Here is a 14034-nt window from a genome sequence, read left to right on the forward strand (position 1 = left end):
CACCTGATTATTACTCTATATAAGCCAAAGTTTTTCATTATTGTGAAACCAGGAGAATAAGGCATCTGTTTTAAAGTGGCTTTGAATCTCTCCATGAATGCATGTACCAGTTTGCTGCTGTTATTGCTTGCTGGCATTAAAATTTGTACAAATAACAGCTTAAACTGTTGAAGAGTAGAATAGAGGCAACTGTGACATTTGTTACTGGGGAGTCAGAGATGATATCTTCAGTGTTTCTTCATTTTAGTTTTGCTGACTGACTCTTTGTACATTTCCAGCTGACTGCTAGTGAAGAGGAGTTCTTGCGCACATATGCAGGTGTAGTGAATAGCCAACTTAGCCAGCTTCCTCAACACTCAATTGATCAGGGTGAGTACCAGATTTGTTTGCCTGTTGTTTAATTAGTGAGCAACAGTCTCCGAAAATACTAAATTTAGGTTCCTGTTTTTCTTAACAGGTGGTTTTATTTTGTCAGACAAACTAAGTCTTGGATATACCTAAGATTGCTTAGGATGAAGGGCATTATTCTCCATGATAGCTCAAAACATTTTTGGCCAAAATCTTGTGAAATGAATTAATGTACATCATTTCCCAATATATTTGATAAATATAAATGAATTCTAACCTCATTGATTTTTTTGCTATAGGTGAAGTTAAACTCAGGCATGCCTAGGCCCTTCTGGTTCTGAGTGTCTTATAATATTCAGTATGAGTCCTCTGCCTAAGTCAACTTTCATCTGAATTTTTGTATTTATTCTTACTGTGCTGAAATGGCCCAGTTTCAGAGAGAGTTTAGCAACAAGAGGAATTTGTTTCCCATAGCATTTCTTCAATTTGCACAACACAATTCCCGAACAAGGGTGGTGGGTATGAAATAACTTCAAAATCAAGTAGTCTGCTTAATGTATGTGGCACATAAACTGTGACAGTAAAAAAAAATAAATAAAAAAAAATCTAGTTCATACTAAAATAATACAGTACCTTTGAGATAAAGTACAGCCAGAGGTAACTGTCACAGTAAAACTTCCATACTTGTTCTGGTACATGCTGAATTATTTAGTACATTGTTTTAATTTATTGCCATACTGTATTATTTTAATTTGATTCCTTTAGGTTCCCATTGATGGGATGAAGTAGGTGGTATTTTTGTGAATTCTTTACAGAAGTCTTGGAAAACCATTGTGTGGTGGTATTCTGAAGCTACAAATATGTTCTGAACCTGAATGTTTATTTCTGAATATTTTCCCCTTCATAGGCTTCCTGCCAGACCACATTCATAATGTGGGATTTGGTTTTGAAGGAAAATTGCTAGTTTCTTATGCCAGAAAGAACCGAGTTGAACAGAAATTTAATATAGATCTGAGACATTTAGAAAACCATTAGAAACACAACCTGCACAGACTTGCTCTTCAGTTTTAAGCCTGTGTGTTCATTCCTCACATAGCTGGGGGACTGATGGAGATAGATACACCTGTGTATTTTGGCTCAGAATTGTTAAACTTTCTGCCAGTCTAAAGTGAAAATTTGCCAGTTTCTCTTCAAAAAAAATGAAGATGATTTATTCAGTTAAGAATGACTGCCTTAGTTACCAGACAGTTACTATCACATTGTCTTAAGCAGTTGGCATTTGTCAGCTTTATCCCTAAAATAGTTACATTTCTCATAATAAAAGTGTATGCTGAATTGTCTGAACTTTGGCAAAGAAGTGGTAATAAAAGCAGAAGTCCAGCCAAGGGACACTGATACATTGTACAGCTGTGCTCCAATACAGCTTAATCTAACTTTCCTGTCTTAGCTGTCTGCTTTTATCATTTGTAAAATTAACAAATTATTTTCTTACTTTACATAGGGCTTTGGAAATTTAATTCTAATAATGTCAGAGTGCTTAAAAATTCCTGCCCTAGTGTTATAGAGAAAGCTCAAAGTACTGTTTCTGATTGCTTTCAATTTGTCAAGGTGATATGAAAAGTAAGAACCCCCAAAGGGTGCTCTTCCAGATAAGGGTCAGAAACTTGCAGCTGAAAAAAAATTTGACTTTAAATATAGTCAAAAGAGAGACCAACAGTTATTTATTCTGCTTCTAGACTCCCTAATGATGCAACGCAGGAAATTTGAGAGCTTTATACATTGTTCAAAAAGTTATCTTTGTTCCATAGTTGAACAGATGCTAAATGATTTCCCTGTCAGCATTTTCTTTAAGTCCTTGAAGATTCTTTAGACTTTTTCCATAGGGAAGTGAAGTCCTCCCTGCAGTTGCTCACTTTGATGTGATCTGAGACGCTGCTGTCCTTCCTGTGTGATTTGACCCTATGATCCACCTTCAATTCTCCTAAATTATAGTGAAGCTGTTGTCCTGACCGTTAAGATTTTTTTTTTGGTAGAAGAAAATAGAACAAAGAAAGATAATACTTAACTATTTAGAAAAGTGGGAAAAGATGTTGGTCCTTTTCATATTCAGATATGCTGTCTCTCCAAATTAACAAGAGTGTAGCATGAAGAACAAATTGAAATGAGGAAACAGCCAAATACCATTTTCTCTGCAGTATGCTGTAAAGGCATGAGCAACTGTAATTTGTTGCTCTGGACTTTGATCCTCGGAAAACCTCTGCAGATTTGTAATAGTCAGTTATGATAATGTTGCTCTTTGCTCTTTTTCTTCTCTGATTTTACTTTATTAAAAAATGTTACGTGTCATTTCTTAATAAAGAAACCCAGCAGCGACCATTACCAGCTGTCAGTACCTTTTGCTGTCTTCTAGTGTTGGTGAAGCATGAAGGGTTGATCATTAAAGTACCAAAACCAGAGGATAAAAATGCCACGGGTGTCCGACTTGCCATCTTAAGGGAGATTCCATCTCCACTAGATGGCATTATCTTGCACTGAAAAACCCTGTCCCAAGTCCACATGCTTGAGGAACTTAAATGTTTTGTGTCCTTCAAGATTCCTTAAAGGAATTTTCTTCCCTGCTTTTTTAATGTTCTCATTGAGTCTCCTCCAGAGGATTTTTTTAGTCTTTATGCAGTTTGCCTTACACAACAAATAAGAGGTGTTATTTAAGGAGTTAGTTTTAAGGACTTGGTAGGCTAGCAGATTTCACAGACCTTTTTTTTTCCAATAAAAGGACAAATTGCTCTCGGCCTAATTTGTCCTAGACTTCAGAACCATTTTTCTCTAGCGGGCATGCACAAGGCAGAAAGCTGATTTCATACCCTCATTTCTTTCCCCAAAAGGGAATGATGTTTGTGGCATTCTAAAAGCTTTGGTAGAGACCTGCAATTTTTTGTGAATCACTTACATATGCTGTAGTCTGGCCCCACAATTGCAGGAAGGTTTTTGATGTTGTTAAGAAGAGTATAGGTGATGATTTAGGTTTTCATAAGTACATTACAATCCCCATTACCATTTTTATGCTTTTTCCTTGTTGTGCCTCCATGAAATAGTGTCCTAGGACAGCTGGCAGGTTGTCTCACAGTAATTACCTGAGGTAGGACTGCTGAGCCTTGTCATTGTCTGGTGCTCCCTACTAAGTTTTTTTGATAAAGAGCTGTCAACTCCTTACTTGAGTCTATTTGTCTGACCACGGGGAGTCACTCTGCAACCTGTGTGTCCAATATATATTTGCAGATATGTGACAGCGCACTGAGGAAAGAAGTTTACGCTTGTCCCTGCTGAATTCAAGTAATTGTGCTATAAACCTTCATTTAGCCACTTTTTGATAATAATAACACTGACATTTAAAGTACCTCCATGGTACTATGCTTACCTTATTAGGATTCAGCAGTATAATTTAGTCTCTTTCATCAAAAAGCACCTTAGAATGCTTTATTTTTAAAGCAAGCTTGAAGTCTGACTCCCCTTCAGTTGGTGTTTAGTTTTCTAGGAAGAGGGGAAATTAAATTCTTAGCTTTTTGTTCCCCATTTTGCTTTAAGAAGTTTGTCAGTTCAGACATAGAAAATCATTGTTTTAGGATTATTTGCAGATCTCTGTTTATATTTGAAATATACATCTGGAACGACTTCACTCTTGAAGCACCTACATAGTGTCCTGCTGCACTGAACCTTGATTTCCTGACAGGGAGCTCAGAGTTGGTCTGACTGCAGTACTGAATGGATTTGTGTAAATCAGATAATAATAACGTATGTCCAGGGCTCTCTACTGTGTTCCAGCAGATATCAAATTGAAATAGGTTCTATCCAGTGTGTTTTCTATATCCCTCACTTTCAGAGGCACAGCTTGTATTAGAGCAACAGATCTGTGGAGGCGTCTTGAATACCCAGAACATGTATTCCTGTCTTAACGTAATTGTCTTTTTATTCCAACTCTATTTGCCCTTTCTTTTTAGGGTATTCCAGAATCTTAGGAAGTGCTTGGCCTTTTGGTGTGTTGCCTTTGATATGCCTCTCTCGAGTTGCTCTTTCCTTAATCTGGACTAAGTTCACCAAGAACAAGGAATGTTTGGACAATTTAGATGTCTGGAGTCAGTTCATAGCTTAATATTTTGGCCGGTTTTATTAATACTTGGCCTGCTCACCCATTCTCTTCTTTAAGGGATCTGGCCATGTTGCATCCATAGCAATTATGAGGCTTATCTGATAAATGAAATACTTGATTACCCATTAAAAAGTACACTGCTAGCAAAGGGGATGAGATCTCACTAACTCAGGAAGGTCTAAACAAAAGTTTAAAAAACTAGACTGAAGTATTCAGTGCTTAAGTTTAGTATTAATTAAGAGCCTAAACCTTTGTACCATGTTATTAATGTTATTTTATAAACATCTTATCTTCAGATCATTGCTGCAACCTTATTAATACCTATATGAAAGTGCAAAATAAATGCCATTTTTCCTAAGGAGCATTTTTTAGCTGACATCTGTGTGTTTGTTTGTTGTTTGTTTTTTTTCATAGCCCCAAGAATAACTGAGGAACCCAAAACGATCCCTCTTCAAATAGTGTCTGTTCTAAAAGAGGGATGTGATCATGAGCTGTTTTGAGATATTGCATATTAGTGCTCTTCCCTGCATTGCAGCAAGAGCTAACGCAGCTCAGACTCATTAGGTTTCTTGAACTTGAAGTGATGAAATTGAGGCTTTCTTAAATATTTTTAACACAAGCAAAACGCCTCTCAGGAAGTTATATGCACAGAAGCATCACCTAAAAAAAAAAAAAAACACACCACCATATTTCCTGCTTCCCAGTTACTTAAATTTCTAAATGCTAGGCTAGCACTTGGCTGCCTTAAGTCCCTGCTCTGTGGTGTATCTGAAAATGGAAGCTATGCAGCTAGTAAGCATGATATGTGAATTATACCAAGACCTTGGTGATTACAGCTCTGTTGTTCCTATAGCAACAGGAGTGTCATGCTGGTTCTTGAAGAAAAAGCTGGTCCCTTGGGGAGGGCAAAGCCAAGATGCAAACGCACGCCTCAGCTCGGTGAGACGCATTCTCTGGATGGTAGGGTATTGAAAACAAATCTAGGCTGCTTGTGGAGCTAAGAGGCAAACTGTAGCCATGAAGCATCAAATAGTGGTGGAGAAACAGAGATATCAGAGCTCTTCTCAGCGTAGGGTTGTTTTTTCTCTTTTAAACACCATGCTTGTCTCAATACCTTTCTCCTCTCAGCAGTGCATGTTGTATTTTTAGAATGCCAAACTAGGATATTAAGGCTGGAAATTTCAAAGAAGAGTTGATGTTTAGAAGATAGTTGCTGGAAGGTGATTGAAGAAGTGTGCATGTAAAGATCTTGAGGAAAGTAAAGATTTCTTGTTTTCAATTTGGCATCCTTTCAACCCTCACAACAGGTTTAACCTTTTGATCTCCAAAAGCTTTTCAGGTTTATTAATTTTGCAGGTGGCTACAAACAAGACAGTTCTATGTATCTATTCATCATTCCTGAGACACTAGGAAATAGCAGTTACAGGTAACATCTTGCTCTGGATTAAGGCAGCGTGTTTTGAACCCAGCTTGTACCCTACTGGCTTGATGTCCCTGTAGGTGAGTACTTGCTGTGGAAAGCATTAGGTACGAGTTAAATATTGTCAACTTTCAGGAAGGATAAAGGTGTGAAAGTATAAGGTGAAAGAAGTGGAAGAAGGATTTTCATGTCTGAAAGTCTGTGGCAGTCAATGCTTTGCCTCTGTAGGTAGGTGGGAAACATTTTGTTGGGTATATGCAAGTCTCTATTTCAGGGTAGAAAAGTGTGTCCAGAAAAGGGAAGCTTGTGGAGGGAGATGTTGTATGTATAGAATGTGTTAGGCCAGGTGTACGTGTACCTTCCTCATTGTTCTATAAATTAATTACTGGAAGTGCAAAGCTCAGTGGAGGATGTGCTGAAAGTAAACACGGTTCACAGTCCTATTGTCTTAATTGCAGACTTCTGGCAACGTGCAGCTTAACTTTATAACCTGTGCTCTGCTTTTTCAATTTTTTACTTGATTAGAAAGAAAACATCCGTTATGAGAGCCAAGTGAGACTGCTGCAGAAGCCTTATTCATTAGTACTTTAATCCCTGCCTTCCTTTCACTGCATAGAAACCCCTGCTCCATTCTCTGGAAATGTTTGTGTTTGCACAGGAGTAAAAGCGGCTCTGCAATTGCTTAATGAGCAGACTTGCTGGATGTGTTTCATTTAGCTCTGGATAGCTTGGGTTGCAGGACTGGATTTGAACAAAACCTGCTTTTGTGCTGAGAAATGTGGATGAACTTTTTCTAGACAAATGTCACCAAGGATTTTTTTTTTTCTTTTTTTTGCTACAAGGTATCTTCAGAAATAATGATTTACTGTAAGCGGCCCCTGGGAAGTTAAAAGTAGTCACGAGGGTATCCCTTTCAGTTGCAGACCGATGAAAATTATTATTCAGCAGAAATTTTTTTCATTCTGTTTCCAGGTCATTGAAATACCACTAGATAGATGCTTCTCAATCTTACAGCACCTTCTCCTTGAGGAACTGAAAATGCTGGACAAACTCCTCTGCTAGAACATCAGTTTCTGTATTAGAGGCAACATTTTGTCATAGGGAGGATAAAGTGAGTTGCCAGAGATTACACAGTGCTTTGAGGTACAATCACACCTAGTCTTGAAATTCCAGATTGGTAGACTGAGCCCCAAACTCTACGAAATAAATTTAAGGAACTGAGGTGTCATTTTACTAGTACAATATTTCTTCTCTCTTTCTATTATTTTTCTATTGTCTCCTGTCAGGTCTCCAGGTATGGATTTATTTTGGGGAGCTTCCCCCTCAATATCACGCTTCACCTGAAAGTATATTTTTGTTTTTGTTTAATTGGCTGTTTTCATCAGATACGTGGTAAGGCTTTTGTGATGGTTCTTGTATTGGGAACCTTCCTCTGCTCATCCAGAGGCCTGAAGCATGGTACAGAAACCAACCCTAAAAACATCCCCTCTCATTCCCCTTCTTATCCCCCACCCCCTTCTTAATGCCAAAAAAATCTGAATTTGGTGTTTTGTCAACAGTGATTTGGTTCGGACTGTTTAGTGTCTTTCCTGCTTCATTTTTGCAAAAAGGGAGGCACAACAAAGAATGCCAACCTGGAATTCTTAGAAAACTGACATTTTCTGTCCCTTTCAACATCCCTGGTGCTCCACTACAAATCACAGAACTTACTGCCCTTCGAGGGGTTGTGGTGGTGTTTATAATTATCTACTCACCTTATGGACATGGAGATACCTTCCCTCTTTGCAAGTCCCTCGAACAAACTGGTCCCAGATCTGTGAAACGATATTGCTTTTTGTATCTGTCAAGAGCCATGGTGCTCTTGAATAAAAGAGAAATGGTGAATAATGAACTCCTTTGTTAGTGAATATAAAGTAAGGCCATGAGATGGAATAGCCAGAAGGCAGTGGCACATGTGTTGGTAGTGACTGGATTGACATCATCTGAAAACCAGTGGGTTTGGTGTCAATTTGTTGCTCCTGTGCTCATGAATTCATGCTTGTGTCAGATTTGATAGCCTGCAAGAATTTTCCATTTGGTTGCCATTATTTGGAGAAAGGATGTCGACCTCTTTGTAGCAATGCATCAACTCCTTAAGTATAAAATTGGATCTTTAATGTGGGAATAAAAGAAATCAGCATTGGGTTGAGTCTTTATTGCAAGATGAGTGGTATTTGGTTGGGTATTGTGCCCTGGGGGTTACCCACCCACTTACTTGTCTACCTTGAAGGTGGTATTATCTTTTATTTGATAGATCAAATTGCCTTCTTAAATGCAATTGCCTGAGGCTCTTTCAAATGCTAGCTTGCATGTAATTCCTGCAAATGAAAACATTGCTAGCCTTGCGTTAAAATAGCAAAAGGAACCGAGGAGGGAGCAGGAAGTAACACTGCTAGAGTTGTGTATAAAATCCATCCTTCAGTGATCTTGTTTAAAACTGTACCGTGGGACATAAGAATATATCACTTTTAATACTAATCTTCTTTTTCTTCCCTTCTGAAATTAATAGCAAAACCCCTTTAGTCGCTTCTGGTCTTTGCTGCTCTCCTGTTCGTTCCTGTATTTTGTTTTGCTGCTCCCTGGTGTTTTGGCTGAACTTTTTAACTTTCAACTGCTGTGAAAATTTCATTAGTACGTGGCTGCTCTTGTGTTCCAGCATAACTTATGAAAGTAGCAAGTAAACTTGGTACAAACACCAATCATTGATGAAGTGCACTAGTAACCTCCCTTTCAGCCCAATGATTGTCTTTTCAAATACAGTTCATGATCTTTCCTTAACAAATTGTTATCCAGTTTGGTTCTTGCAATTATTGTCCATCTTCAGTTAAAAATGCTGTATGGGAAATAATATGTTATGAAGTGATGAAGAAATCAGAGAGGCAGCATGCTTTTTAATGATGATATACTTAAAAAATAATAAGAAAACCACACTAGATGTTTTGTTCACAAATTCAGATAACTTAAAAACTATAGTTATGATTACATTGGTGACAAAACAAGAGTTACTGAAGTTTCTACTTTCTTGTTAGCTTTGGCTGTGAAAGACTGAAACCTGGAATTTCAGACGTTCTTCATCCACTGATCATCATTTAGGATGCACATAGTAATAATGCAGTAGTACTGTAGATATTCAAGCATTTTCCATACTTCTACACTGTATACTCTTGTACTCTTGTTTTTCTTCCTCCAAATAGAATATAATTTTTTTTTTCCTGTTTTCTGGTTGTATTGGCAAGCTGTGTTTCTTCTGTTCCCTTCTCTTGTATCCGTAGTCCATGCAAAAGGCAAGTTACCAGTTCCTTCCACCAGTGACACTGGTATCGAGGCTGTGCTACGTGGGCCTAGATTAGGAGAGCAGGAGCTAGCTGAGAGGGACCTTCCTCATCAGTGATAGCTGTTTTGATTGTGAAAGCCCAAATGAATGGCAGAATTCCTGGCGTCCTTTGCCGAAGGCTATTTCTGCTCATCATGTGCTTTAAACTGCTGCTCGCCCGCTGCACAGGAGCAGTGCTGAAAGCTGGAATTGCTCGGGGCAGGCAGACACCAACCAGCAGGCTTGTGGGGTCGCACCATTAATAGAGAATGAAATTTCCTTTTCCACACTAAACTTACAAGACTACTTGTAAGTATTCTTTTCATATTCAGCCTGTGGAGAGGGGAGACCTCAGGAAAAACAATCGACATCTGTTAAGTAATCCCGCTCATCTCGGTGCTGTGACGTGTGCTGTGATTTCGCTGTTGCCAGGCTGCTCCAGCTGCTCGTGGCTCGCACAGCAAAGCTGCTGCAAAGCCTCCTCGGCTCTGGAGGAGGACTCGTGCAAAATGCAGAAGCATAGGTTGTGCTTCATGTGCACTGGCTTTGCTAGTGCTTCTAATTATTATTACTCCCCCTTCTTTTTGGCACACATTTGTTTTTGCAGGCTCCTTACAAGTGAAATCCCTCTTTTTTGTACAGGCTGGTAGTTGTTATATTTATGCACATTTAAGGAGAAAAAAAATCAACACGGCAAGTTGCTAATTCTGAGCTGGATTCCAGCACTATATATCATTTATGTTTTGATCAAGGAAAAAACAGTTTGTGGAGGAGATGAAAAGGGAGAAGACCGCAGGGCTTCTGAGTGTTGGCAAGAGGGAACATCAGAGCAGGTTTTGATGTACTTCTATAAAATGTGGGTCCTGTGTAAGAAAAACAAATTACTGCTTGGTCTTTAGTATTTCCTCCTGTGAGTACATATAACAAATAAATCGTGAAGTGTATAAAAATAAATGTAGTTGCATTTCATAAGCCTTGATTTAGTTTTTAAGGACATTAGCAAGGGGAATTAACAGCCTTCTCTTCCTCTGTGTTTTTTTGTCACTTTTCCTTCTGTATTGCAACTAAAGAGCAAATCAGATAACTGAAATTTTGGCAGACATTCATACAATTACAACAGATGAGGAGTTCTGGTTAGTCAGTCCTCTGCCTTTTACCTTGTGTGCAGGTGTATAGGCAAAGTTCCTTGGGGCACAAAACTGAAATCTGCTGCTTGATATGCCTCAAGTGAAAGCCTCTGGAGAGTTTTACATGCTGATGCTCAACCCAAGCTGAGTCTGAACTTTCCAAACCTCAGTAAAAGATTTCTGTAAAGCTGATCGGTTATCTGAATGGCACAGGCAGTCAGTGTTACTTTTGGCATTCCGTACTTCGTTGCCTAATCCTTTAATAGAGGCTTTGAAGAAAACCTTATTAAGCAAAATTATCCCAAGCAGGCCAGATTAATTAACGAAGGCCAAAATGGTCATTTTCAGTCATCTGTTGCACTGAAGTGTCTAAGATCATTTCAACAGAGTAAATAATTTTTAGAAATTATATAAATGGTGACTGGATGTTTCATCATATTTTTCTAATCAGTTAAATGGTGTTACAGGATCTACAGATGAAAGCAAGCATTTACTTTTATCTAACTTTCTCAGGGATGAAATTTTTACCAGAAATTTAAAATACTGCATTCAGCCCTTCAGGGTTGTTTTCCAATTCGTGTCTAGACTAGAGATATTGATTTAAATCACTGCTTTGACACTGCTGTATGATGTATTTTTATTTCCCTATTGTCCTGGAGACATTTCTCTTGAAGTGCCTGTTAGGCTGTGCTCTATATTTAGGAAGTCCAGAGAGGTGATTTTTTTCCTAAATATCTCAAGGTATCTTTTTTTGAAGAATGAGACCTTAGGATGGAAGGCTCTTTACAAGCCTTTATCAGGTATGATTCTCCAGCCATTCAGGACCTTCTACTATTAAGGCTCGCTCAAAAGACCACCCAAGTTTCTAAAGACTTGGAGGTGGTTCATAGGAAGGTAACATCATTTTTCTGTATTTAGGGGACATGTTTTGGTGATAATTATACACAGTTGATAGCCTCAGTTGGGGGAAAAAAAAAAAAAAGAATGAAGAAAGTCTGAATTCTTCTGGAAAGATTTCTTTAGTGTAGGGATAAAACCAGTGCTTAGCAAAGCTGTGTCTGTTCTCTGGGCAAATGGAAGCTTTCAGTCGGGAAGAAGATGCTGAATTTCCACTACAGAATAGAATGTTTACAGTATCTGTTAGTTCATAAAAGGTGTTTAAATGATTTTCGGTGAAGAAAATGTAAAAGCCTTTCAGTTTTCCTATTAATACAATTTTTATTCTTATGAGTTTTAAAAGAAATAAATGTATTTATCTTCTCTCTATGCCCTTTTTCCTTTCCTGTTGATTTGGTTTAGTGGGTAACATTGGTAGTAAGGGGATGGCTGGACCAGATGATCTTGGAAGTCTTTTGCAACCCTTCTGGTTCTCTAATCGTGGCACACATTTTGCTGTCATTATTACAGGTGCTGAGGATGTTGTGATGGCATTTTCCAGATCAGAGACAGAAGACAGAAGACAGTAACTACAAGATACCTGAACAACACAGAACTGGAGAGGACAGTGAGATTCCTGAAGATAGAGGACGATGGCTGAGCATTAATAAGTTCCTTTGCCCACCCTAATTTTTCCATGGTAGTCCTTCTCCTTTATAATTCTGTTTCCCTTTGCCCAACCCTCAGAATGCATCTCACAGCCATCTATTCCTGTAAGTTGTTGCTACTCAGCTGGGCTGTGTTAATTAAGGACAAACCTAAAGGTGTATTTTCGATTGGCTCAAAGGGACAGACTGATTGGCTAAAGGAAGACAATTGTTTAAACTTGACCAATGAAAACCTTTTCTCTCTTATTTTATGTTTTAAAGTAAGTCTCTTGACATCCTACTTCTAAAGAAGCTTTTCATGCTGTGGTGCTTATTTAGGTCAAACTTGTGAATTTGAAGAGGGTTTGATTTGGCTGCATAGAACTGGAAGCAAGGTGTGATTGGTTGACAATGCAAATGCTTTCTTCAGTTGGCTTGCAGGTGTTTCGCTGACATCGACACTTTCATTGCAGAAAGCTGATGTTTTGGTGCATTGGTTATTACTTTATCCTTACTTGGGGAAAAAACAAATGTGCTTTGCAATATTTATTACATCTATACACGTATACATGCTTGCTTTTTTGTTGTTTTGTTTGTTTGTTTGTTTTTGATTGGCTTTGAAATCACGTTTTTAATTTCCTCTTGGCTGCAGTGTCTCTGATGCCATCAGTTTTTCCATACTCATCTGCTGTGTGGCCTCAAGCTCTTTTGGAGCCTGTGTTGAATGCATATTTAGTTCAGTAAGTCTACCTGTTTCAGCTGGAACACGGAGATCACCAGCCGTTCTGTGCTTCTGTGTGGGCTGTACTACGAACTCCTGGTCAACCTGGTCGTTCAGGTGGCTTCTCTCTTTGCTTCTGACTGAGGAGCTGTCGTTATTTTGCAGGAATTGCAAGAATGAGATCTATGGCTGTGACATGAGTTTGCCAAATTTGTATAGAGAATATGTGAACTTGTTTAAAATAACTGTAGTTCCACTTTAACCCTTTAATTGCTGCACAAGACTAGCTCTCATACAAGGGAAAATTATTGATCATTAATTTAAATCAGAGTTTCACTGGTCTTTAATAAACTAAGTTCCTAGTCACTTGAAAAAATTGTATGCAGTTTGGTTCCCTGAAACCGCTTGGTGAGTTGGAAATTATCTGGATCCTAGGCTAATACCATTTCTCTAGGCACTGGTCCCAAGAGGCAGCAGCACTGCGTTAAGCTGTCAAATAGTGAGCGTACAGGTGACATTCAGGTTTACTCTGTTGGTAGTTCCAGGGCCTTCAAGTAGATGCATTTACAAACTCAAAAACCTGCCATGAAATTCCCGAATTGCACTGACTGTTCAGGAATCTGCACATAAAGTATCAGAAGCCTAGAATTTCTAGCACTGCTGCCTAAAACCTAGCACTTCATTTTCTCCAGTGTGTGCAGGTGATTTTTACAATACTTCTAGATTTTCCTGTGGTTGCACTGACTTTAAGATGTTTCAAAGCCTATTAAAGCAGAACTCCATTCATTTACCTGTTCTTGGCTCTTTTCATGTGGTTGTTAATTATTTGGAGTAACGATTACAGAATCTGGCTGTGACAACGTGATGGTTTTTCATGGCAAGAAGTTCTGACGACAGGATGCTGTTACAGTCTCAAAGTGGGGAAAAAGCTTGAAAGAAACCATGGAATGTATGCAAAAGGAAGAATGGACTTGTGAGCGGGAGGAGGGAGATTATCTTGAGCAAATAAATATGAAATGAGAACAACTGTACGTCTATTTATGGAAAAGTTCCTTTTGATTCTTTTGCAGCTTTGTGAAGTTCAATGTCAAAGTGTCATTGCCCCTGTTGGTTGGGGCTGGATAAGAAGCTACTTTATTAAAATAAACCAAGAACAAGCCCAAATGAATCTTTGAATCTTGACCTTGTTGCCTAAGAGGCACTTTAATCTTAATTTTGGTGCAAATGGGGCAGCCCTTCAGGGTTTAATTGGGGGGGGGATTTGCGTGTTTCTGGCTGCTGGCTGGAATGAATGGGGTGGATTGTGGTGGCCTGTCCTTGTCAAGCTATCGTGCATCCTCCGTGTGTATCTATGGCATTTCTGAGCTGTTGAGTCTTTTCAAAGAGAAAAGTGAAGTGC

The 14034-nt window shown here is 38.7% G+C and overlaps 1 protein-coding gene across 1 annotated transcript in view; it reads left to right on the top strand.

Annotated features, from left to right (window-relative positions):
- Window positions 1–13662, top strand: part of CTNNBIP1 (catenin beta interacting protein 1) — a 36696-nt gene extending 23034 nt beyond the window's left edge. Inside the window, exons 4-5 of the mRNA XM_084300387.1 lie at window positions 279–369; window positions 11799–13662. Coding sequence (XP_084156513.1) covers window positions 279–369; window positions 11799–11857 — 150 coding nt within the window. The 3' untranslated portion in view covers window positions 11858–13662. The remainder of the gene's footprint in view (window positions 1–278; window positions 370–11798) is intronic.
- Window positions 13663–14034: the final 372 nt, after the last annotated feature.

The sequence above is a fragment of the Netta rufina genome, assembly GCF_964035555.1.
Source record: "Netta rufina genome assembly, chromosome: 22".
Classification (NCBI taxonomy): domain Eukaryota; kingdom Metazoa; phylum Chordata; class Aves; order Anseriformes; family Anatidae; genus Netta; species Netta rufina.